This window comes from Sinohyriopsis cumingii, chromosome 16, assembly GCF_028554795.1.
Source record: "Sinohyriopsis cumingii isolate HCF-2022 chromosome 16, ASM2855479v2, whole genome shotgun sequence".
Classification (NCBI taxonomy): Eukaryota; Metazoa; Mollusca; class Bivalvia; order Unionida; family Unionidae; genus Sinohyriopsis; species Sinohyriopsis cumingii.
Window position 1 is genome coordinate 34,973,994 of NC_142976.1, and position 26,512 is coordinate 35,000,505.

At 36.5% G+C, this 26,512-nt stretch overlaps 1 protein-coding gene across 2 annotated transcripts in view; it reads left to right on the forward strand.

The window, feature by feature from the left end:
* LOC149780198 (choline transporter-like protein 2) overlaps window positions 1–26,512 on the forward strand; it is a 136,984-nt gene that overhangs the window by 25,076 nt on the left and 85,396 nt on the right. For both annotated transcript variants that reach the window (XM_089936951.1, XM_089936952.1), the window contains exons 2-6: window positions 7,691–7,739; window positions 10,240–10,313; window positions 16,151–16,229; window positions 19,398–19,479; window positions 24,853–24,963. In XM_089936951.1, coding sequence (XP_089793077.1) covers window positions 7,691–7,739; window positions 10,240–10,313; window positions 16,151–16,229; window positions 19,398–19,479; window positions 24,853–24,963 — 395 coding nt within the window. The remainder of the gene's footprint in view (window positions 1–7,690; window positions 7,740–10,239; window positions 10,314–16,150; window positions 16,230–19,397; window positions 19,480–24,852; window positions 24,964–26,512) is intronic.

A 26,512-nucleotide genomic window follows, 5' to 3' on the forward strand; every position in this document is an offset into this window, starting at 1 on the left:
TGATCATTCATTGCATAATGTGCCAGCAGATCAGGGTCTATGTATGTTTACTTCAGAATCTACTGATTACTCATAACAAACTGCATTGATCCAGATCTACTGTCTCAAAATAAATTATATTTGTCTTGCGGCATCTGTAGAGTGCCAGAAACAACTGGGTTTTAACCTGAGAATTGTCAATGACAGCTTATACTACCTGGGTAAATAATTCACTGGATTTGTGACCTTTGCTGGACTAAGCTGATTTTCCAGGAAATATTATGAGGCTAATAAATATAAATTGGTTGTATAGTACTCTTGATGAATAAGACCTTTATCTTTTGATGACAGTGCATGAATTGGCATGCTTTGTATTTCATGGTTAATGTAATTGACCCTAGCATTCACAATGGCATTTAACACTCCCAAATATGGGCATCTCACTTTTGTTTCTTTTTCCTAGGTGCCCTGCTTTATCAGTTTGTAGTATAGCATGACAACTGCAGTATCATGTGGGGCAAGGTGGGCATGACAACTGCAGTATCATGTGGGGCAAGGTGGGCATGAAAACTGCAGTATCATGTGGGGCAAGGTGGGCATGACAACTGCAGTATCATGTGGGGCAAGGTGGGCATGACGACTGCAGTATCATGTGGGGCAAGGTGGGCATGACAACTGCAGTATCATGGGGGGCAAGGTGGGCATGACAACTGCAGTATCATTTGAGCAAGGTGGGCATGACAACTGCAGTATCATGTGGGCAAGGTGGGCATGACAACTGCAGTATCATGTGGGCAAGGTGGGCATGACAACTGCAGTATCATATTGGCAAGGTTGGCATGACAGCTGCAGTATCATAGGGCAAGGTGGGCATGACAACTGCAGTATCATGTGGGGCAAGGTGGGCATGACGACTGCAGTATCATGTGGGGCAAGGTGGGCATGACAACTGCAGTATCATGGGGGGCAAGGTGGGCATGACAACTGCAGTATCATTTGAGCAAGGTGGGCATGACAACTGCAGTATCATGTGGGCAAGGTGGGCATGACAACTGCAGTATCATGTGGGCAAGGTGGGCATGACAACTGCAGTATCATATTGGCAAGGTTGGCATGACAGCTGCAGTATCATAGGGCAAGGTGGGCATGACAACTGCAGTATCATGTGGGGCAAGGTGGGCATGAAAACTGCAGTATCATGTGGGGCAAGGTGGGCATGACAACTGCAGTATCATGAAAGCAAGGTGCAGCTAGCTATATACAGATATCTGCTGATTTGTACAATTTCAACTTACGCAAATGTTAACATATTTAAATCAATTTTTATTTTATTAGATTTTTTAGTGAAGACTAAAACATAATGAAATCATTTTGTCTATAACACCAAAAATGAGGATTTATAAATGGTTAAAATTAATGGTATTAACAATTTTTGAATTATGTTTTTTTTCTTCTTCAATTAAACACACTGAACACAAAGATTTCTAGTTACATGACCACTCTAGGGAATGGAACTGTCATGCGAGTTGGGGGTCAGCTGTAAAATTTCACTTTTAGGTTATTTATTGGTCTGATGGGCAGCTAGTAAAGTTGTTGAAAATGAGATTAGAGGGTGCTCTGTCTGGCAGAAATTATCTGTCAAAAATGTCTAGCTTAAACTTGCATCTTTATAGTCTAGTAGCATCAATAATCTGTCTTTGAACTATTATTATGACATACCATGTTCACATAGTAAGTGTGTGTATGTGATTTGGATTTTTAATGTAGCTTTAACAATTTTCAGTCATATCGCTACAATGTCTGCAGTGTGACAGTTTATAGTGATGTCTAGCACTGGGGCATCATGCCACAGACATGTAGCATGATGTCCCACCTGGTCACATTATCATGACACCAGTACAACCAGTCCTAACACTAACCTGTTAATGCTGAGCACCAAGTGAGGCAGCTGTTAGTACCATTTTTGTAAGTCTTTGGTATGACTCAGCAGGGGATTGAACCCATGACCTCCCGCATCTGAGTTGGATGCTCTAACCACTAGGCCACTGGAGTGGTCCACATATTAAGTACTCATGCCCTTATTTTTACCTGCACCCCACTCCACTGTATAAATTGTATCGGACATTCATATAATTTTCTTTTCAGCTTATTTATCACTCAGTACATACAGGTGAAAGATCTGTTTTATACATAGATGATTATTGAAGTTTTCCCACTGTCACTTTTTCATGTGATAGGATTTTCTTTATGATATATATGTGTGTGTGTGTGTCAGTTAGATGCTTGTTCAAATTTGCCGGAGCATTCTCATTATAAATTCTAAGGATTGGTTATTAGTTGTAGGTATTTAGTACTATTTAGGGTGTTTTTATTCAGGAAGTATTGAGTACTTCCTTATTGGACTATCTTTATGTGCTCATGTAAGAATGGTTGATTCACATTATACAATGACGTACCTGGTACACACAAAGAATGGTTGATTCACATTATACAATGATGTATCTGGTACACACAAAGAATGGTTGATTCACATTATACAATGGTGTACCTGGTACACACAAAGAATGGTTGATTCACATTATACAATGGTGTACCTGGTACACACAAAGAATGGTTGATTCACATTATACAATGGTGTACCCGGTACACGCAATATAAAAAGAGCAGTTTTCCCAACAATATTGGATTGCCTTTGTCTGCTAATAATTCCATAGAAAGGGTGACTGTAATATGATAGTTGTGTACACAGGCAGGCATGACATAAAAACAAAACCTTGTGCCAAGCAGGAATTCTTTTCTGTCAGTGATAGCCTGTCCTCTGTCAGTTTTCTCTGCATGTGTAATTAAGGAAGTCGGAGGGATTATCTGAACTGTGCAAAAGTGCATGATGTCAAAAGAAAATAATTCCTTGAAATAATTGATATTATTTGTTGCTTAAGCTTAGCTTAAGTCGTACTTGGATTTTACAGACACATCGTACACTTTACAGATTTGACCGGGAAAGGGGGGCAACGGAAATAATGCTTTGTGTTTATTTTAATCATAAATGTTAGCTGCGAGGGTTATGTGTAATATATAAGATAAACAGAGTTTAAAACATTGTAGCTATAATTATCTGGTAATCTTAATTGCTTTGTAAAGTAATTGCTAAAATCTCTTTTAAGTACAGTTATCCAGTGATGATATTTATTTTGGTAAAGTATGCCAAAAGCTATTGTAATTACAGTTATCCAGTGATATTTTTTTGGCAAAGTATGCTAAAAGCTATTGTAATTACAGTTATCCAGTGATATTTATTTGGCAAAGTATGCCAAAAGCTATTGAGAGTATAGATACATCAGACTGCACTGTGTCACATGTGCAAAATTACAGTTGACCCCTGAACAATCCTGTTGAGTTATCACAAATGGCTTGTACTCTTTGGTTTGGACTACTGTTGACAAAGTAGGTCATAGTGATCTACATTTCAGGCTTTGGTGATCACAGATGCACCTGGGTTGGTTACCTCTGTGTCTCCTTGGGAGAGGCACTGCTCACATTACCTCTAAAAGAAATAACCAGTGATGTGTTAAAAGTGACGTTAAAATCAGCAAACCATATGAGGGCCTCCAGTGGACAAGTGTAAAGAAGGTACTCGTCTTTACGGCTCATGGGCATCTCACCTCCATCTGTGTGGGTTCAAGTCTTAGTCTCAGCCAAAGTGGGTATGTTAGAAAGCTTGCCAGTAGCTTCCCTTGGGTTGGTGAGTCATCCCAAGATTTCTCCAGATTCTTCTTCACCAGATATACTGGATGCCATGTATAGCTCAGCATGTGCTGAGAAATGGCATTAAATACACAAGAACAACAACAAAGTAAACCATTTAACTCATCCAGTTGGTCTGTTCTAAGATCCATTGTAACAATTTAAAGTGTCATTGAAGCTTTTTTCATTGATATATTATTCATATCTTAGCATTTTGGTTAATTATTATTCATAATACAACAAGATACAATTTTAAATGAATAACTAAATTGTCCTGAATAAGATCCTGCTCAATTTACAAGAAACTATTTGCTTCAAGATACATAATATTATGTGTGACAAAAATTCCTGCAATAATGACTTTAACAGAATGAATTATCAAACTCTTTTTTTGGGATTTTTATTGTTTAATTGTTTACAAGTTGCTAATACCTGTGAATAGAATTACACATTGCACAATGTGTAATTCTAGTCTAAACTCCTACACAACACAATCGCCCACCATCTACTTTTGTACTTCTTCTCTTACCTAGTTCACAACACAAATGACAACCATCTACTTCCTTTCGGTAATTCTAGTCTCAGCAAGTATACAATAAAATTGCCTACCACCTACTTACCTTGTGTAATTCTAGTCTCAGCTAGTACACAGTACAATTGCCAGCCATCTACTTACCTTGTGTGATTCTTGTCTCAGCTAGTACACAATACAGTTGCCAGCATGTACTTACCTTGTGTGATTCTAGTTTCAGCTAGTACACAGTACAATTGCCAACCATCTACTTACCTTGTGTGATTCTAGTCTCAGCTAGTATACAGTACAATTGCCAGCCATCTACTTACCTTGTGTGATTCTTGTCTCAGCTAGTACACAATACAGTTGCCACCATGTACTTATCTTGTGTGATTCTAGTCTCAGCTAGTACACAGTACAATTGCCAGCCATCTACTTACCTTGTGTGATTCTTGTCTCAGCTAGTACACAATACAGTTGCCAGCATGTACTTACCTTGTGTGATTCTAGTCTCAGCTAGTACACAGTACAATTGCCCACCATCTACTTACCTTGTGTAATTCTAGTCTCAGCTAGTACACAATACAATTGCCAACCATCTACTTACCATGTGTGATTCTAGTCTCAGCTAGTACACAGTACAATTGCCCACCATCTATTTACCTTGTGTAATTCTAGTCTCAGCTAGTACACAGTACAATTGCCCACCATCTACTTACCTTGTGTAATTCTAGTCTCAGCTAGTACACAGTACAATTGCCAGACATCTACTTACCTTGTGTGATTCTAGTCTCAGCTAGTACACAGTACAATTGCCAACCATCTACTTACCATGTGTGATTCTAGTCTCAGCTAGTACACAGTACAATTGCCCACCATCTACTTACCTTGTGTAATTCTAGTCTCAGCTAGTACACAGTACAATTGCCAGCCATCTACTTACCTTGTGTGATTCTAGTCTCAGCTAGTACACAGTACAATTGCCAGCCATCTACTTACCTTCTGTAATTCTAGTCTCAGCTAGTACACAGTACAATTGCCAGCCATCTACTTACCTCGTGTGATTCTAGTCTTAGCTAGTACACAGTACAATTGCCAACCATCTACTTACCATGTGTGATTCTAGTCTCAGCTAGTACACAGTACAATTGCCCACCATCTACTTACCTTGTGTGATTCTAGTCTCAGCTAGTACACAGTACAATTGCCAACCATCTTCTAGCCTCAGCTATTATACAATTGCCAACCATCTACTTACCTTGTGTGATTCTTGTCTCAGCTAGTACACAATACAGTTGCCACCATGTACTTACCTTGTGTGATTCTAGTCTCAGCTAGTACACAGTACAATTGTCAACCATCTACTTACCTTGTGTGATTCTTGTCTCTGCTAGTACACAATACAGTTGCCACCATGTACTTACCTTGTGTGATTCTAGTCTCAGCTAGTACACAATACAGTTGCCACCATGTACTTACCTTTTGTAATTCTAGTCTCAGCCAGTACACAATACAATTGCCTGCCATCTACTTACCTTGTGTAATTCTAGTCTCAGCTAGTACACAATACAGTTGCCACCATGTACTTACCTTGTGTGATTCTAGTCTCAGCTAGTACACAATACAGTTGCCACCATGTACTTACCTTTTGTAATTCTAGTCTCAGCCAGTACACAATACAACTGCCTACCATCTACTTACCTTGTGTAATTCTAGTCTCAGCTAGTACACAATGCAATTCCCTAACATCTACTTACCTTGTCTAATTCTAGTCTCATCTAGTTCACAATGCAATTGCCCACCATCTACTTACCTTGTGTAATTCAAGCCTCAGCTAGTACACAATACAGTTGCCTACCATCTACTTACCTTGTATAAATCAAGTTTGAGCTAGAACACAATGCAATTGCCTACCTTCTACTTACCTTGTGTAATTCAAGTCTTAGCTAGTACAAAATACAGTTGCCTACCATCTACGTACCTTGTGTAATTCAAGTCTCAACTAGTTCACAACACAACTGTCTACCATCTACTTACCTTGTGTAATTCAAGTCTCATCTAGTACACAATACAGTTGCCACCATGTACTTACCTTGTGTGATTCTAGTCTCAGCTAGTACACAATACAGTTGCCACCATGTACTTACCTTTTGTAATTCTAGTCTCAGCCAGTACACAATACAACTGCCTACCATCTACTTACCTTGTCTAATTCTAGTCTCATCTAGTTCACAATGCAATTGCCCACTATCTACTTACCTTGTGTAATTCAAGTCTCAGCTAGTATACAATTGCCCACCATCTACTTACCTTGTGCAATTCATTTCTCAGCTAGTTCAGAACACAAATGCCTACCATCTACTTACCTTATGTCAGTGTAGTCTCAGCTAGTACACAATACAATTGCCCACCATCTACTTACCTTGTGTAATTCTAGTCTCAGATAATACACACTACAGTTGCCCACCATCTACTTACCTTGTGTAATTCTAGTTTCAGCTATTATACAGTTGCCCATGATTTACTTACCTTGTGTAATTCTAGTCTCAGCTAGTATACAATTGCCCACCATCAATTTACCTTGATACTTTATTGATCATCATACAGTATATATAATGTCTGTGTAATGTTTGTACAGGTACAATGACGTGTATACTTTGGTTTGATATTTGTTGTCATATTAGACTCATCATTATATGACTTACTGTATGCATTATGTCTCATCATTTTTAGAAAATACAGGCACGGCTCACAGGCACAAGATAACGGCAACCTTTCTAAGATTAGGGACATATATTAGCAATGCTAAATGTAAGGCTGATTAAAAATGTGTTTATTATGATTAAAAGAGTCCATTACTCAACTGTATAGAGCATATTCAATTAAAAAATGTATTCAATTTAAAAATAAATCCATTTAAGTATCCGCAGTTTAGAACTAACCAATCATCTACCCTGTGAATGTATCATCCCTAGTTTTTTATTTCTAAATATGTCATGAGTCACAGACATTAAATTCAGGTCCATGTGATAAAGTGTTTAATTTTGTATTTAAAGTCTTAAGATGTTGTAAAATGGAGAGAAGGTATACATTAACATCACATTATACCATTTCACGTGCATTTATTGCCACCATGCTTGCTTTTTGGGATGAAAGTATTTCACAGTTGTCGGACCAACTCTAGTGTTTCTTGAATTATGCTTGAAAATATGTTGGCTTGTGCCACAGAAGCCATGGGGTCATGTGGGCTAATTGTCTCAAAAAAATGTGGTATTTTAAAAATAATTCATGAGTACATTGTCTTCTCTTTCTTTTTTTCTTACCTTAATTTTCTTTTAAAATCCACTTATTTCTTCCAAATTCCCATTCCAGCTTACTGAAATTGATACCTTACGTGACTTTGATGATGTGTATTATATTGTAGTATTGATTCACATATCACTTTGTTTTCAGGGGAAGCAAAGAAACATAACAAGGACTTCAAGGGACCAATAAAGAACAGGTAATTTAACATTTTTAACATATTCTTTAATTTTTAAAAGAGTAAAATTACCATATATACTCATAACCTGAGTACAACTGCAAACTGCACAGACCCAGATCTGCCATTACATGATGTGCCAATAGATTGGTATCTGTGCAGTTTGTTGGGAGTAATAAGTAAAACAAATTACAGTGACCCTGATGTACCAGTGCATTATGTGATGGCAAATCAGGGTGTGTTCAGCTGGACCTGACTTATAATCTAGTACTGTATATGCAGAATGTTTACAGCTAAAAGATTGATAACTGTGCATCCTCAAACAAGATTGATAACTGTGCATCCTCAAACAAGACTGATAACTGTGCATCCTCAAACAAGACTGATATACTGTGCATCCCCAAACAAAATTGATAGCTGCATCTTCCAATGGGCATCCTCAAACAAGATTGATAGCTGCATCCTCAAACAAGACTGATAACTGGGCATCCTCAAACAAGACTAATAACTCTATCCTCATAGACCAATAATAAACTGTGCATCCTCAAACAAGATTTATAACTGCATCTTCCTCAAACAAAACTGATCACTGGCCATCCTCCACCAACATTGATAACAGCATCCTCCAACAACATTGATAACAGCATCCTCCAACAACATTGATAACAGCATCCTCAAACAACTTTGATAACTGTGCATCCTCAAACAACATTGATAACTGTGCATTCTCAAACAGCATTGATAACTGTGCTTCCCCAAACAAGATTGATAATTGTGCATCATCAAATGGATTTAATAACTGCATTTTCAAACAAGATTGATAACTTTAACATCCTCAAATAAGATTGATAACAGCGTCCTCCAACAAGAATATTTCATTCATGTGAGTCAGTTTATATAATCTATGAATAAGGAGAAGTTTGCAGACATCAGTTACATCACATGATCTTGAAAAGTTCCCTGCTATTCAGAGGAACTATACAAGTGTAATATGATATAGGCTAGTTTAAAGTTCCTTGCCATAATGCTGTTCACAGGAACCATATGAGTATAATGTTATGTATATCTATAATGTGTGCTTAATCTTTATCCATGATTGTAATTGGAGCTAATTGCCATTTGTAAAAAGACATGTTTGCATAGCTAATTTATGTCCATGTGTGTAAATTATAAGTTGGTTACTGTTCTATAAGAATTCAAGGTTTAATCTTAATTACAAAACTTAGAGGGGACCTGGGTGGCCAAGTGGTCTAAAATGCTCACATTTACCAATCACTATTATGCTATTAATTGATGCCCCCTAAAAATAGAATAGTATCATATGTTATGCATTAAACTTCTGGAGGTTAAAACAGGATGCCACCAGATTACAGCATCCTATTGAAATATCATCCCACCAGATTACATCATCCTGTTAAAACATTATGCCACCAGATTACATCATCCTGTTCAAAACATGCCACCAGATTACATCATCCTATTAAAATATCATCCCACCAGGGGGCCCCAAGTGGCCGAGTGGTCTAAAGCGCTCTCCATTACAGATCACTGTCATCTCACCTCTGTCTGCGTAGGTTCGAGTCTCGGATTCGGCCAATGTGGGTATGTGAGAAAGCTTGCCAGTAGCTTCTCGTGGGTCGGTGGTTCTTTCTGGGGATTTCCCGGGTTCTTCCTCCACCATTAATACTGGCCGCCATGTATAGCCTATCGTGTGCTGAAAAAATGGCGTTAAACCCAATAACAACAACATCATCCCACCAGATTACAGCATCCTGTTAAAACATTATGCCACCAGATTACATCATCCTGTTCAAAACATGCCACCAGATTACAGCATCCTGTTAAAACATTATGCCACCAGATTACATCATCCTATTAAAATATCATCCCACCAGATTACAACATCCTGTTCAAAACATTATGCCACCAGATTACATCATCCTATTAAAACATTATGCCACCAGATTCCACCATCCTGTTAAAACATTATACCACCAGATTACATCATCCTATTAAAATATCATCCCACCAGATTACATCATCCTGTTAAAACATTATGCCACCAGATTACATCATCCTGTTCAAAACATTATGCCACCAGATTACAACATCCTGTTCAAAACATTATGCCACCAGATTACAGCATCCTGTTAAAATATTATCACACCAGATTACATCATCCTGTTAAAACGTTATGTCACCAGATTACATCATCATGCTAAAAGAGGATACCACCTATGCAGGGCAGATAACAGCATCATGCGAAAAGAGAATACCACCTATGTAGGGCAGATAACAGCATCATGCAAAAAGAGGATGCCAGCTATGTAGGGTAGATAACAGCATCATGCGAAAAGAGGATACAACCTATGTAGGGCAGATAACAGCATGCAAAAAGAGGATACCACCTATGTAGGGCAGATTACAGCATCATGCTTAAAGAGAATGCCACCTATATAGGGCAGATTACAGCATCATGCTACAAATGTTTCCCAATTTTTCATTTACATTATATTTTCAGATCATGCACAGATGTGATTTGCTGTATTCTATTCCTGATATTTGTGGCTGGCATGGTGGCATGCTCCATTGTGGGTAAGTATATTACTGTACTTTCCTGTGTATAACAGAGGACAGTTAATGATAAAGGTCATTAGAAAACTTCAAGCAGTGATGTTAGCTAACAATTTGAATGTACTTGAATTTTTGCTTAAGGATCAAAATGTCAGTGCCTATAGGTCTATTGCCTAAAGATCAAAATGTCTTGGTGCATATAGGCCTGTTGCCTAAAGATCAAAATGTGTTGGTGCATATAGACCTATTGCTTAAAGATCAAAATATATTATTGCGCATATATGTCTATTGCCTAAATTATTAAAGTGTGCAGTGCTTATAGGCCTATTGCTTAAAGATCAAAATGGGTTGTGCTTATAGGTCTATAAAAAAGATTAAAATGTGTCAGTGCATATAGGCCTGTTGTGAAAGATCAAAATGTGTTGTGCCTATAGGCCTATTACTAAAAGATTAAAACGTGTCAGTGCTTACATGCCTATTGCCTAAAGATCAAAATGTGTTAGCGCATATAGGTCTATTGCCAAAAGATCAAAATGTGTAAGGGCATATAGGGCAATTGCCAAAATGTGTTGGTGTATATATGCCTTTTGCCTAAAGATCAAAATGTGTCTGTTTTATATTGGCATATTGCCAAAAGATAAAGTGTGTCATAGCTCTAGACAAGCACATTAGCTTTCTATGTTATGCTTACAAATGGCTTACACTGCATAAATTAAATGTTGAATATCTTTAAATTATACAAAACAGTTTAATTTTAAGATTTTAGTCCAGGGCTCTATATTGCTCTTATAAGAACAATAATAATAATATTAATAAAAAAAATAATTCCATATTCATTAGTTAACATATAATAAGAAAATAAAAATGCATTTGTATATAAAGACGTATATGTACACATTTACATGGAAGCTACCACAAGACACCTAATATTAAACTGGTATGTTTCTTTCAGGGAATTATTTTTCCATGAAAGGATTGTGTAGTTTGATCCTGTATTGTTTGCTTCATAAAATCGAGTACATTAAATCAATGCTAATGGTACAAGTTTCAGAATGTTTCATGCACATTTGATGGGGCCCAAAGTGGCCAAATGGTTTAAAGCGCTCACTGTTCTTGATCACTGCCATCTCACCTGTCAATCTGGGTTTAAGTCTCAGGCTTGGCTAATGTGGGTATATGAGAAAGTTTGCCAGTAGCTTCTCGTGGGCAGTTCTTATTGGGATTTGTCTTGGTTCTTCCTCCACCGGTTGTAGTGACTGTCATGTTTAGCCTATCTTGTGCTGAAAAATGGCATTAAATTCCATAATAACAACAAAAAATTCATTTGAAATGATAGTGCAGTCACACATATGAAATGGTCTATTGATATATAACTCGGTCTCCTAATACAGCATGGTCACTGATATAACTTAATTGGTCCTCTGATATAACATAGTCTCCAATATAACTTGGTGATGGTCCCTGTGTATATCATGGTCTTTGATATAACTTGGTCCACTGATATAACATAGTCTTTGATATTGCTTGGTGATTTGATAATATTAACATGGTCTCTTACCAGTATAAAACTCAGTTCTCAGATTCAAATTAGTCCCTTGATATGACATGATCTCTGATATAAAATTGTTCCTCTGATATACTATAACATGGTTTTCAGTATAACTTGGTCCTCTGATATAACATTGGTGGCCTTATATAACATCATGGGTGTCTCATATATCTCTGCCCCCTGAGTGGGTATGTTTACAGGTACCATTATACTGGTTGAATTATATTTTTCCAGAAAACGTACTCCCAAGTGAGGCAACTCAGGTTTTTTCATCACAGTGTAAGCACACTCAATCAAATAAAGTCATATAGTTCAGTGCACATTGTATTTTAGTCTGAGTCCTTAAGAAATTTAAAACATTCCAAAAGGCCATTATCATGATTAACACTTTGATCATTATGAATCAGTCTTGTTTCATTCAGTTTTAGCTGAATCACAAAATACACCATCATATTTTAAAATATGAAACGAGTTCCAGTCCAGGGATTCAAATGCCCTCTTTTTTCATTTCCTATCTAATGCTTTGGTCTTTGCTCTTACATTGCTTTTTTAAAACTAACTTTCAAAGAACAGTATACTGATATACATGTACCAGTGATCTGGTTAAACTTACCTGCCAGTGTTGGGCAATTTTTGAGACTCACTGTTTTGTGGTGCCATTAGGAGAGTCAGTTGACAGGACATCATACAATGAGAATAAGTTATCTACTCACTAAGAGTTATATAAAACAAATGAATGGATATTTAAATTTGAATAAAATAAAACAAAATATTTATCTTGAGAGCGTTTAATACACTTTTAAAAACAAAATATACCACTTCCTCGATAACTTGCAAACCTGCTTATAACGCGGGGTCAGGCATGGCTCCCATTTTTTATACCAGAAAATACCCCAAAAATTGATTCCTATTTGTTGAACTTGAAGAAAATCGTGATCAAAATTGGTAACAGAAACTTTGATGTATCGCTTGTTTTATCATCGAAAACGGTAGATAGGACCTGGAAATTTTAATCAGTACTTTGAAATATCAAAATTTAAAAATAGGTCCTAACATTTTTTACATTTTCTTTCCAAATGACATTCCTAGTACACCGCAATTAACGATATTTAAGGAAATCTCATCAATGAAAATGTCACTTATGCCGAGTGGAGGCAGTACTTTAATAAATAAATACAAATTAAATAATTTTTTTATCAATTGAAATTTGTATTCTAGTTCTATATTTTAGTTCCTTTTTAGTGTAATCGTCTTAAATGCAATGTGTCCTCTTGTAATTAAACATAAAATGCATCTCTCTACCATAATAGCTATGTCCGCAAGCATTTATCTGAGAACCCAATTAAGTGCCAACTGTGTTTTGATAACTGAGTTCCAGACATATCTGTTGTATTGTTGCACTGAATTAAAAGCTGTCCTCCTTTGTATTACCACGTTAATTATCTTTTAAATAAAATTAAGGAGGTGGAATAAAAGAAAAGTTAAAAGGCATGAAAATCCTACAAACATTAAATCTAGTGGCTATGTTCATATGTCGGGTGAACTCACTTCATATGGTTAATTGAACACATATAAATGTTATTCTGTATGTAACATAAACTACCTTAAATTAACCAACTCTTTCGTAACTGTGATCAAAGATAACAAGGCAGCCAAGTGAAATGAATGCTTCGTAAAACAAAGAGCTTGATTTCACAGATACGGATCATTGTGGGCAAGCGAGTTTCAGAGAATTCTTGAAATGGCACTTATAGATATCCTCAAGGATGATAAGAAGTTTCATTATTAAATGTTGCATGTTTTTTTTAAAAAAAGAAATCTTGTTTGGTGGTGTATCAACAGTTACTCTAGTTCCCTGCTCTGTGGACTCCCGACTTGGCAGGATAATATTTAACACCACTATGGGAAGCAGATTCATCGAGATTAAAACAGAAAGCAGTGATTTATACACATATTTTTTCACATACACATTATGGTTGTTTAAACCAGTTGGAACAACTTTCATATGTTGGACATTTTGGAAAAAAACGGTTTTTAAACAGAATAACAAACACCTTCATTAGAAAAAGCACGTTATTAAAAATTATTATTGATGTAATCCACCCCCCACCCCCCAGTTTTCTTGATGTCAAACAGATTTTTTTCTTCATTTTTTGGAGGTCCCTCTGTAACTTGTGCCTCGCTTATAGTGCGGTCTATGTTTGTGGACCCAGTTGTGCACGAGTTATCGAGAGAGCAGTGCAGTTTGTCAACTTAGTACTGTCATATGTCATCACACACATCCACATATACACATGGAGAGTGTGAAGGTAATGCAGGTATCATTAGATTTCATATTTGCACCAATGAAAGCTGAAGAAAAACATTTTGAAGCTCTCATCCCTGGGACTATCACATATACTCGCTTATAAGGCAAGTCCAACTGCAATCTGCATTGACCCATATGTGCAGCACATGATGCACTGACAGATCTGGGTCTGTGTAGTTTTTTAGTAACAATCATTAGAACAAACAAGATAGATCCTAGTCTGCATTGCATTATGCTACAGCAGATCTTTATTGTTTTGCATTTGACTTATAACCGAGTATAGTTGGTACTTAGTTGCAACAGGATTTCATCACTGTACTGAACTCTACACCTTTCCTTTACACTATTCACTACAAAACACCGAGGACAAACTTGATACCAAACCTTGAGTGAAGACATGGAATGCAAAACACTTCTAATACATGGCCACTTAGTTAAACATATAAGAGGGAAAGATTGTTAGTTGAGAAATTATAGTTTTACACATAACCCATGATTTCTTCATAGTTTTCTGATGCTTTTATGTTAATGTGGGCAAGTTTTGCTTTCATGTTAATGTGGGCAAGTTTTGCTTTTATGTTAATGTGGGCAAGATTTACTTTCATGTTAATGTGGGCAAGATTTACTTTCATGTTAATGTGGGCAAGTTTTGCTTTCAACTAGCTCTTATGCATTATTTTAGTTACATATGTGGGGAAATTAAGAGCCAGAAAATGTTAAATGTAGTGAATTTTCATCTGGTCAAATGGTATTATGTTCTGCCCAGGTCACTGGTATTTGCATCTGGTCAAATGGCGATATGTTCTGCCCCGGAGGTCACAGATATTTTTTCCATTGCCTAAGTACGTTTTCATAACAATCGGTGCATCAAAGGTAATATGTTTTCTTTGAAATTTCAGCAAACTATTTTATCTGGGCACATTTAAAAAAAAGAAATTTTCTCTCGTTTGGTTGATTGGAATAAATGTTCCTCTCTGCCTATTGAATAGACCAACAAGTAAGCTGATGTGGAGTTTTATTGCGGGGGGGGGGGGGGACATTTGTGGTAGCAGAGTGATGCTTCCTTCCACATATGCGTCAGAAATTTACAAAACTCAATGGACGATAGAGACGCGAGTGTTATGGTCTGATGACAGGGATTACCACACAAAATGTAAGTGTTCTAATTTTGAGTGAAAAGAAGAGGAATTTTACTTAATATCCACATACAAATGTCAGACTATGTAAATATGTTAATTACTAGTGAGCGGCCGAAAATCTGACGAGATAGATTATGAGGTAATGATCTAGATCTGTCCCAACTACCGTGTTATAGCAGGGTCACACTGTAGTTGTACCATGTTCTGTCCATAAAAATCCAGAACTGTGTACAGTTGATATTGCTGTTCTCTCCATACCGAATCCAGTACTGTGTACAGTTGATATTGATGTTTTCTCTATACCGAATCCAGTACTGTGTACAGTTGATATTGATGTTCTCTCCATATCGAATCCAGTACTGTGTACAGTTGATATTAATGTTAACGTCATCCAATCAAAATGCTGTGACTGTTGCTGACACTATCGTGTGCTTTAAAAAAACGTCTCACAGGTAAAGTGGTGATGGCTAAATACAGTGAACAGAAACCAAAATTACAAACTTCCTTTTGAGGCAAAGGTTCTAAGCTTCATAGCTGATATCAATCTCAACTGGCACCGAAAAAAATGACAAAGGTGATACACCAACCCCCATCATTTGAAAAACAAGTCATAATGAAAATCTTACATGAAAATGTTTTATTCTTGAAAATGTGGTTCATGGCACTTACCTTTAATACACAGGGCAGTTTGTTTTAAGCTACAATGCCTGAATTGTGATCCCAGCAGGAGATGGAGTGCATGGATGGAGTGGGGGGGGGGCGAGTAACGTTATGCGATAATTTTATATCTGACATAAATAAAGAATGCAGTGGCATGCCATATTTATGATGCTGTTGTTAAAATATTTGAATTATTGTATAGGTTATGTACAAGGGGATCCAGTCAGGCTGCTTTACCCAACAAACTCAGATGGACAGATATGTGGTGTAGGAACTCAGGCGTGAGTACCAACTTATCTAGTTTTAATAATCAAAAATAAATTGTACCCACTCATAATAATTGATCAAAAGATGGTGAGATAAACATTCTAATGGGACATCAATAAAACTCTTTTCCAGGTTGTTTAATTTACAGTCTGATGAACTGTCCGATGTATACAAGAACATGTTACACAGAATATCCAGATAAATTCAGTATGTGGTCATAGAATGCCTTTGATCATTATCTTTCATTTTCAGTTTAACAGCAAACAAAATTTTATATAATGTAATGGAAGAACAAAATTTCCAACTAAAAAGCCATGAATTCTCCTAAATTCTGCTAAATGACAAATTATATACCTAATAAATATTCACAAAATGTTAACATCAGCCAGGAGATATTGTCCATAATGTCCATATTGTCCAGATCATGGTCTATTCTCTATGGATCAAGTACTCTCTGGATCATGGTCCATAATATCTAGATCATGGTCCATATTGTCTAGTTCATGGTCCATATTGTCTAGTTCATGGTCATACTATCTAGATCATGGTCACTACTGTCTGGATCATAGTCACTACTGTATAGATCATGGTCCATGCTATCTAGATCATGGTCCATACTATCTAGATTATGGTCACTATTGTCTAGATCTTGGTCCATACTATCTAGATCATGGTCACTACTGTCTAGATCATGGTCACTACTGTCTGGATCATGGTCCATACTATCTAGATCATGGTCACTATTGTCTGGATCATGGTCCATACTATCTTGATCAAGGTCACTATTGTCTAGATCATGGTCACTACTGTCTATATCATGGTCCACACTATCTAGATCATGGTCCATACTATCTAGATCATGGTCATTATTGTCTAGATCTTGGTCCAAACTATCTAGATCATGGTCACTATTGTCTAGATCATGGTCACTACTGTCTAGATCATGGTCACTACTGTATGGATCATGGTCCATACTATCTAGATCATGGTCACTATTGTCTGGATCATGGTCCATACTATCTTGATCAAGGTCACTATTGTCTAGATCATGGTCACTACTGTCTAGATCATGGTCCACACTATCTAGATCATGGTCCATACTATCTAGATCATGGTCTATACTATCTAGATCATGGTCATTATTGTCTAGATCTTGGTCCAAACTATCTAGATCATGGTCACTATTGTCTAGATCATGGTCACTACTGTCTAGATCATGGTCACTACTGTCTGGATCATGGTCACTACTGTCTAGATCATGGTTCATACTATCTAAATCATGGTCCATACTATATAGATCATGGTCCATACTATCTAGATCATGGTCCATACTATCTAGATCATAGTCAATATTGTCTAGATCTTGGTCCATACTCTCTAGTTCATGGTCACTACTGTCTAGATCATGGTCACTACTGTCTAGATCATGGTCACTACTGTATGGATCATGGTCACTACTGTCTAGATCATGGTTCATACTATCTAGATCATGGTCCCTGCTATCTAGATCATGGTTGCTATTGTCTAGATCTTGGTCCATACTATCTAGATCATGGTCACTACTGTCTAGATCATGGTACTTACTATCTAGATCATGTTCTATATTGTCTAGATCTTGGTCAATATTGTCTAGATTATGGTCTGTTTTGTATAGATCATGGAACAGCTCCAGTACATCTCACATGTCTTTTCGGAACCCCACTCAATTGTGTTGGAGGACTTAATCCCCTCCATTTCTGCTCCAGTATACATTCCATGATGGAGCAATAAAATACATACAAATCACCACTGTGCCTTGGCTGGCATGCTGATGGCATCTCTGCTGTGGAGCAGCTGATTGACATTTGAACAGCCAATCAATGAAGACCACCCATGGAAAGACCTAGACATCATGAGTAATTTACAATCTTATACCATTTCAGCTGTCAGTGATATTTATTTCGATCAAGATATGGACAATAGAAATTCATTTTAAAAGTCTTGTATATTTTGTATATTTAGAAAATTACACAGACTTGATGAGACCTTGTTGAGCTACTATTGAACTGTAAATTTATCCTACTGTTTAAACATGGAAAGTAATCCTCTAGGACCATTAAATTCCAAATAACAGCAGCTTCTGTTTTAAAAAACACAAGCAACAAAAAAGAAAACACTAAATTTACACTTAAATGTGAGCCACATGTTTAGTCCTTAGGCAGTAATCGGCCAAGTTCTGAAGGCATATATACTGCAAGGGACTGGCCATTTAATTTTATGGAGCTAAATTATTATTTCTTCTTCGAATATGTTCCCCAGTCACATTACATTAGGAATATTACCCTGCTACCTTGTGAATCCAGCCCTACTAAAAGATGAAGATTTGTCATAATCGGTCAATATCAATAGACAAAGGGCAGTAACTCTTGCCCATTTCCTCCCTTTGATACCACCAGGTTTTACCAGGTTCAGCTTTGCTGCTGTACAGACTACATGTATAATTTATCTTTCAACAATCCTGACATTTTTGTGGTCCTATGGGCCCATCCATCATTTATTTTGGATTTATTGTGCAGATTTATCAATCTACTACAGGTTGTATGCATTATTTTACAATTTCTAGCAATGTTTGAGCAATTTGTCACTTGTCGGGACTTCATCTTGTAAGACCATCATCCTACCACACTATCATTGACCTTCTACAATGATGAATTAGCATACCTTTAGATTAATTCACTTACTCTGTCCATTACAGAGCTCTTATTAGCAAAATCTGCAGTGCTGCATGATAATTATGCTTAGTTTATTCATAGTTTGTACTGGTTTGATAGAAGTATGGTTTTTTATTAAATAAGCATTGTGTTTATAACAGGGCCATATGTTTCTGATAAGACACTTTCACTGACCTGTTCATGACAACAGTGTTTTAGCAGCCTAGTAATTTCAGCACATTGCTAGTTTCGGCTTTTAGTAGAACGTCAATTTAAATGATTTATATGCAGCTTCGGAGCATGGATGTTGTGATGGTATACAGGTGGGCAGCACAATTGCCTTTGGGTTCATATGTTTCCGGTCTTATTCCCTGTTGGAGCAAAAACTGTTCTTATTCAGCTGGAATATAAAAATCACGTTAATTATATGATTATATATATGAACTATGGAAAACGTAAACTGACAGTTTAATTTAATTCCTTTTACTTCAGGGGTAGACCCAACTTGATGTACTTTGATCTGTTGAAGTGTACCTCAGTGGCGACTGTTATTAATGGATGCCCAACTCCATCGGTGGGTAGAAATCACTGTTGAAATGACAAGCAATAGTTAAGCTTTTTTGAAAAAGTTGTAGAAGCCAAATTCTATAATTAGTTGTTAAAGAGAATCAGTTTTTTTACTCTTTTATTTAATAAAGGCGGGGACATTGAAAATTAATTTTGTTAAGAATATTTGTTTTAATGGATATATGCACATTTAGAATAGAGTTTAATTTGACTACTTCACTATTTTTTAGATCAACTTAAAGGGAAAATCTATGCTGCATTTTATTTATTACATATTTTTCTTGAATGTCACTATGCTTAGCTTTAGTATACTTAGCACCGCAGTGAACACAGCCTGTCCTCGTAATAAAGAAAAACCTCAGATGCTTCCATATCATAATTTTTTTATACATCTTACAGCATCACCAGATATAGAATACGACAGAGTTATGTTTATGTCTTTGCGTATGCTTCTCAATCCATTTAAAATGTTCTGTTTTATATTTATCCTGGTCTCAAAATAACCTGTAGGTATATAGATCCAGCCAGTATGTGTTTTTAAATTGAATTTTTGGCTGTTTAACATAGTGAGGCTAACTGATTGGGTTGAAAATTATTAATGAATTTAATTTTCAAATGTAAGCTGGATTTTTTAAGTAGCTTAATCGAAGGCATGTTGTCCGATAGGGAGCTTCAATGTTCTGAGTGAACAACTAATCAACCAAAACAAAAAAATATGCTGAAGTTAAAGTGAACTCAAAAAGGCTGATAATAACATTAGCATTAATACTTTCCAAAATAGCAATCCTTAACACAGTAATTTGTATTTATAGTTCTGTTCCTACACATAACATGTTGGTACATTTACTAAAACTGACCAGGGAAATGTAATCTAAACTTGTCTTCCAATATCTTTGCAGGATACTAATTGGAAAATGTCACGTATTTTGTTATTTTTTTGGTATTTATATTTTTTATCTAATGCTTTTGACACAGTGATTACTCTAGTCCATACATATTGACAGGAATTAAATAGACTATAACATACTCCGTTACCTGAGCTGTATTGGGTAAAAGACCTTATTTCATTTCTTAAGTCTTGAGACATATGACCAAAGTGAAAAAATGTTTCACCATAAGCTCTGGGACAGGAAAAAAATAAATTATTTTATCGTGTCCCAACATATGCGGTAAATACGGTACCTTAAAGGAGACCAGAAACCAATGGAAATATAGAATAATAATAAAAGTACTATAGCAGAAAACCTTATTCTGAAGTATCATCTGCGACCGTAATGCCAATATTTAAATATTGGCCTATCTTCTAGGAGCTGAATTTCCGTGACCTCGTATGCAAAATTTCCACGCCTATTCGGTTACTTTCGGGATGTGACATCATAGTAGCGACTCCAGCAGCCCAAGTGGGAGTTGCCAGAGTAAAAGACAATACCGTTTACCGTTGCTTACGGGTGTAATAGAACATTAAGAAAAGCCTGTGGACATAATTTTTTTTCTTTTCCGAAAGATAAAGGCATAATGAAAGAATGGGTACATTATTACAAACGAGTCGATTTCAAAGCAACACCATACAGCACTATGTGCTCATTACATTTCTCAAAGGAATGTTACGAGAGGGATCATGAAAAAATGGCAGCTCAAAGATACGCAAATGCTAGGCCTAGACTAAAAGTTGGCGCTGTTCCAGACATACCTTTGGACATTTTAAATCCTGGGAAAAGTGTTAAACGTGTGAGTTACAAAAATAGGCAGAAGGACGAGTAAGTGACCACAGTGGCGTCACTTGGGTTGGTGTCACCCAGTGCGGTAGCTCATGGTGTCACCCCATGGTCCTCCTTCCGTATCAGACCATACAAAATCCTTAGTAATGTCATTTTGGTGTCACCCCCTCTGATGGTGTCACCCGGTGCAGTCTTCACCCCCACCCCCCACCCCCCGGGTCCCCTTAGCGACGCCACTGCTGTGCCTGCTAGTCATGTATTTAACTATGATCGGTTATCCGCTTATGAAATCCGACTAGACCGAGCAGTGTGTGCACTGTAAAATTTGCAATTTTTCATTTTGGTGTCACCCCTCTGAGATGGTGTCACACGGTGCGGTCCGCACCCCCCTAGCGATGCCACTGAGTGACCACAAAATGCAATAATCAATCCACATATCTTTTATCTAAAACAGCAGTGCCAAAAACAAATCTGAGTAAATTTATTTTCAAGATGTTGACATACATACCTTAACACGGCACAATCTAAATCAAATCACCACTTTCCTAGGTGAAATTTAGATTTGATTTTAATCAAATGGAAGCTTTGCTAAATATAAGATTCTAAACCTGTCGTGTTTCGAGAAAACACAATTTTCAGTAATCTTTTAAAAATTAAATTTTAAAAAAATGTATTGTATAAATGTAGTATGCATAAACGGTAATCTGTTATAATTGGAACTGATATAAAACTATTCCTTGGGCATTTTAAAAAGCAGCAATTAAAAAAAATAGACGTCAAAGTTTCACATTAACTGTCTGACAATAGAACGGGGGGAGGGGGGACTATTGACCCCCCCCCCCACTTGCCCCAATGTGCGACCGCCCATTTGACGTGCCTTTTCTCCCTGTGATACGCCTTATTATTCCCCCATGACAAGCCCCATTTGCATATTCTGGTCAGTTCTGGCTAAATTGCAAAATAGCTAAAGTTTTGATTTAAGTACGCGAACAATAAAGCCGGTGTGACTAATGAACATAATACTTATCCTTGCATTTATCTTGTGAAAAGGACTGCCCTTTGGACATACTTCAAAGAAACCATGTTCGACAGTGTGTGTATGTGTAAGCACCAGCAATTGATTGCCAAATAAACGATGCCTATTTTGTTGTTACTTACGATGCCATGGACTTCAGGTTTAAGTCTTAATGCATGTAACACTGTTTGCTGAATAAAAATTTATTCAGAATTAGTTCTTTAGGGGCACATATACTGCATGGTATATTTTGTTTTATTCCTTATTTAATCATGGTAATTAAACTTTTCATATACGGTAGAGGAATGTCAGGTGTTAACTGGCCGAGTTTCTTTGGCGGAAATGGAGATGCGATTTTGTTTGCAGAGAAAATTTCAAAGTGATCATTCATTTAAGCTAATTGGTGACAATTTTATTCTTTTAATTTTTTTTATATACTATAGTACTGTTGTAGTTGTTTAAAAACATCTGAAATTTACTTGAATAATGTTTAATCTTCACGTTCTATTTACTGAAGAAGAAAAAAAGAAAAAAAAACTGTTGTATGATATTAATTATTTTGTCCAGTGCTGGGTTTAGACGTGTGTGCGTGTGATTTGAATTTGTAACGTAGCTTTAAAATTTTTTCAGTCATATCGCTACGATGTGTGGCAGTTTAGACTGTTGATTGCATACGTTATATTTATAAATGGTTTGGGGTTAGGTTTTTTTCTTCTGACAAATGAAAATTGACAGACATAATGTAATAATCGGGACTGCGCTGCGCAAAATTGAGAGATATTACGAGATCGGGAGGTAGATGAGGAAATACCCCCCAAATCGGGAGGTTTTTCTCCCGGTTTGAGAGTTGACAGGTATGAACTGTCCGGGCTTGTGGAATTTCATTCAGGACTTTTAGTTTATTTAAGTCACCAGCCTGGGGCCTGTGCCTAACAAATTTCTTTTAGCACTTACCAGTACAGTACATAAACTATTATAACAGACTGCAGATTCAACTTTTGAATGTGCAACCCAAATGTGGTCTCCTGTCTGCCTCGCTCGCCAATGTTTATGTTTGTATTCGAGGACTGGCTAGTATAGCGTCACGGTACCACATGATCTGTCGTCTCATCAAAACTCGGAAAAACTCAGCAATTTACGGAATCGTGGTATCTTCCACGCAATATAATCACTACCAGCTTACGATATTTCATTTATAAACATTGCAGTCGAATTAAAATCTGTAGAGAATTACATACGTAAAAGGAAAATTTTGATTTCTAGTCTCCTTTAAAAGACCACACTGAGTCCATGAAGCTTCACTGTATATTACAAATAGATATCAGGTACAGTGATTTAAAATGAGAAATGAATTAAAAACCCGAGTTTATTTTCCGAATAAAAAAGTTTTTGCCAATTTTATGGATTAATTTATTATATTGTTTCACAATAGATGTCAGTGTTATTGTAACAGACAAACCATAGTCACAGAAATGATGTGCCTCAAATGAGAAGATTAACACTGGTTGAATTCTGAATTACAATTCAGCCATTAATACAGAACTTAATAAATGAAGATCAACAATATTGTGTAAGTATATTAATCATACTTGTTCTGCTGCAGTTTGGTACTTTGCTGAGCTGTACTTTGCAGTGTGATACTTTGCTGAGGTGTACTTTGCATTGTGGTACTTTGCATTGCATTACTTGGCAATGTGGTACTTTGCTGAGCTGTACTTTGCAGTGTGGTACTTTGCTGAGCTGTACTTTGCAGTGTGATACTTTGCATTGCAGTACTTTACAGTGTGGTACTATGCATTGCATTACTTGGCAGTGTGGTACTTTGCATTGCATTACTTGGCAGTGTGGTACCTTTGCATTGCATTACTTGGCAGTGTGGTACTTTACATTGCAGTACTTGGCAGTGTGGTACTTTGTAGTGCAGTACTTTACAGTGGTACTTTGCATTGTAATACTTGGCAGTGCAGTACTTGGCAGTGTGGAACTCTGCAAAGTGGTACTTTGCGGTGCATTACTTACCAGTGTGTTTCTTTGCAGTGCTGTACTTTGCAGTGGTACTCTGCAGCATAGTACTTGGCAGTGTGGTACTTTGCAGTGCTATACTTTGCATGGCTTGAATGTAAAAGTGTTAAAAATACTAGTTATCCATTTTAGGTACAGGCATTTCTAAAAAGGAGTCACAACAGAAAGTTATAATCATATGAAATTAAATGAGCTTATTAACATAAGTAACTAAAGAACAAGACTACCAAGTTTGTAAGGATTATTAATGCTTTAATATGGCTAGTTAACGATGTAGTTACAATGGGATGGATTAAGTAATTCACAAAAAATAAATGTGACCTGTGCAGGAAGCTTTACTACCTTTCATTATATCTATCTAGAAAATGGTTTCTTTTTTGTTCTTCCTTAAAATGTGCACACCTTCCTGAAAATTAGGCAAACAAATGTGTGTTATATGCACCAAAATATGGTATCGATGGAGTGGTGTTTCTGTGTGATATATATGTTACTCATAATGGCATGTGCTGTGTCACAGTTTGTGGAATCAATTGTTTAGGTTAAGAGGGGAGGGCATGAAATTATTATGCAAGTAAAAGTTTTATAATGATGACCTTAATTTACAGTATTATAACAACAATTTCAGGTATGTGTGCAGCAGTGTAAAACAGAATACTTTGTATTCACCTCAGTTTGGGTAACTGCAGACTTTGGTAAGATGCTGTGTAAAGATGGAGTAGAAGTCAAAAGTACAATGGTAAGAACAAGCTAATGCAAAAAAATGGATACATATCAATTTTTTAAAAAATGATTTATGTGTTGCATGTTTCATGATTGATGGCAAGTTATAAAAAAATTACAAGGGTACCAACCAAATTTATACACTGGGCTTCTATTTGCTGCAGAAAAAAATCTGGAAAGAGAATATAAGATTTCCAAATTTTAGAGTCTTCATTATTGGAAGATATTGGAATTTCATGAAAATTTCATGGAATCTTAAATTGCTAACTCTTGTAAGATAATATCCCTGAGAGTGAGTTGTATTTGAAGTAAGACTTTAATGATATAATGCTCACTGACTGATATTGTTATGTCAGAATTCTCATGGGACCACTGGTTTTGTGGGTTTTTTTAATTTTTCATGATCTTGCTGCTTTGTCATAAAGCTTACTCAGCACTTTAAGGAACAGTTTGTTACTCCAGGCATGGAAATCGTATCATAATAGTACTAATGTAGCATTTTGATTAGTCTGAATGTTTTAGAGTCAAATTTGGAGACGAGTAAATTTTTATTATGGATGGGTTTTGTTATAAATTGGATATCTGTAAGCAAGTCAGATAGCTGTAGGCAAATCAAATGCTGGATTCCATTCAACTGTAAATTCAACATAGTCATGCTGGATTCCATTCAACTGTAAATTCAACTTAGTCATGCTGGATTCCATTCAACTGTAAATTCAACTTAGTCATGCTGGATTCCATTCAACTGTAAATTCAACTTAGTCATGCTGGATTCCATTCAACTGTAAATTCAACTTAGTCATGCTGGATTCCATTCAACTGTAAATTCAACTTAGTCATGCTGGATTCCATTCAACTGTAAATTCAGCTTATTCATGCTGGATTCCATTCAGCTGTAAATTCAACTTAGTCATGCTGGATTCCATTCAACTGTAAATTTAACTTAGTCATAATGGATTCCATCCAACTGTAAATTTAACTTAGTCATGCTGGATTCCATTCAGCTGTAAATTCAACTTAGTCATGCTGGATTCCATTTGACTTAGGAAACACTATTATCTGAGCCTGACAAATACTTGAACTGAAATTCGTACAGGAGGTCATGATTATTGACCTCTTGATGTACTTGATATGTACGTGCAGCAGGTGTGTTTTCTCAACAAAGTTTGGGGTAAACTGTTTATTTTCATATGTAAAGAGGGAGTCCCTTAAAAACAGCTGTCATCCTCTGAATCATGGGAAAAAAATAATTAAAAAAAATCTCCTCCCAATATTCATTGAAATTCATGTTTATAACTAGGACTCCATGCTGTTGCAGAACAAAATCAGGGAGTTAGCATCTTTGGTTATGATATCAAATTCCTCTACCCCTATGATTTAAATGATTATGTTCCAGTCAGTGGTCATCAACGGGACATGTATTTGTAACTAATTAGCATTACAGTGGCAAGTGTCCAGCTGTGTATATTGGAGTGATTTTGAAGCTACTATCTTCATTTGTGACTAGAAAATGGAAAGACTTAAAATGAAATGGGAGAGGGCTACCAAAATTTGGGATTGTAAAC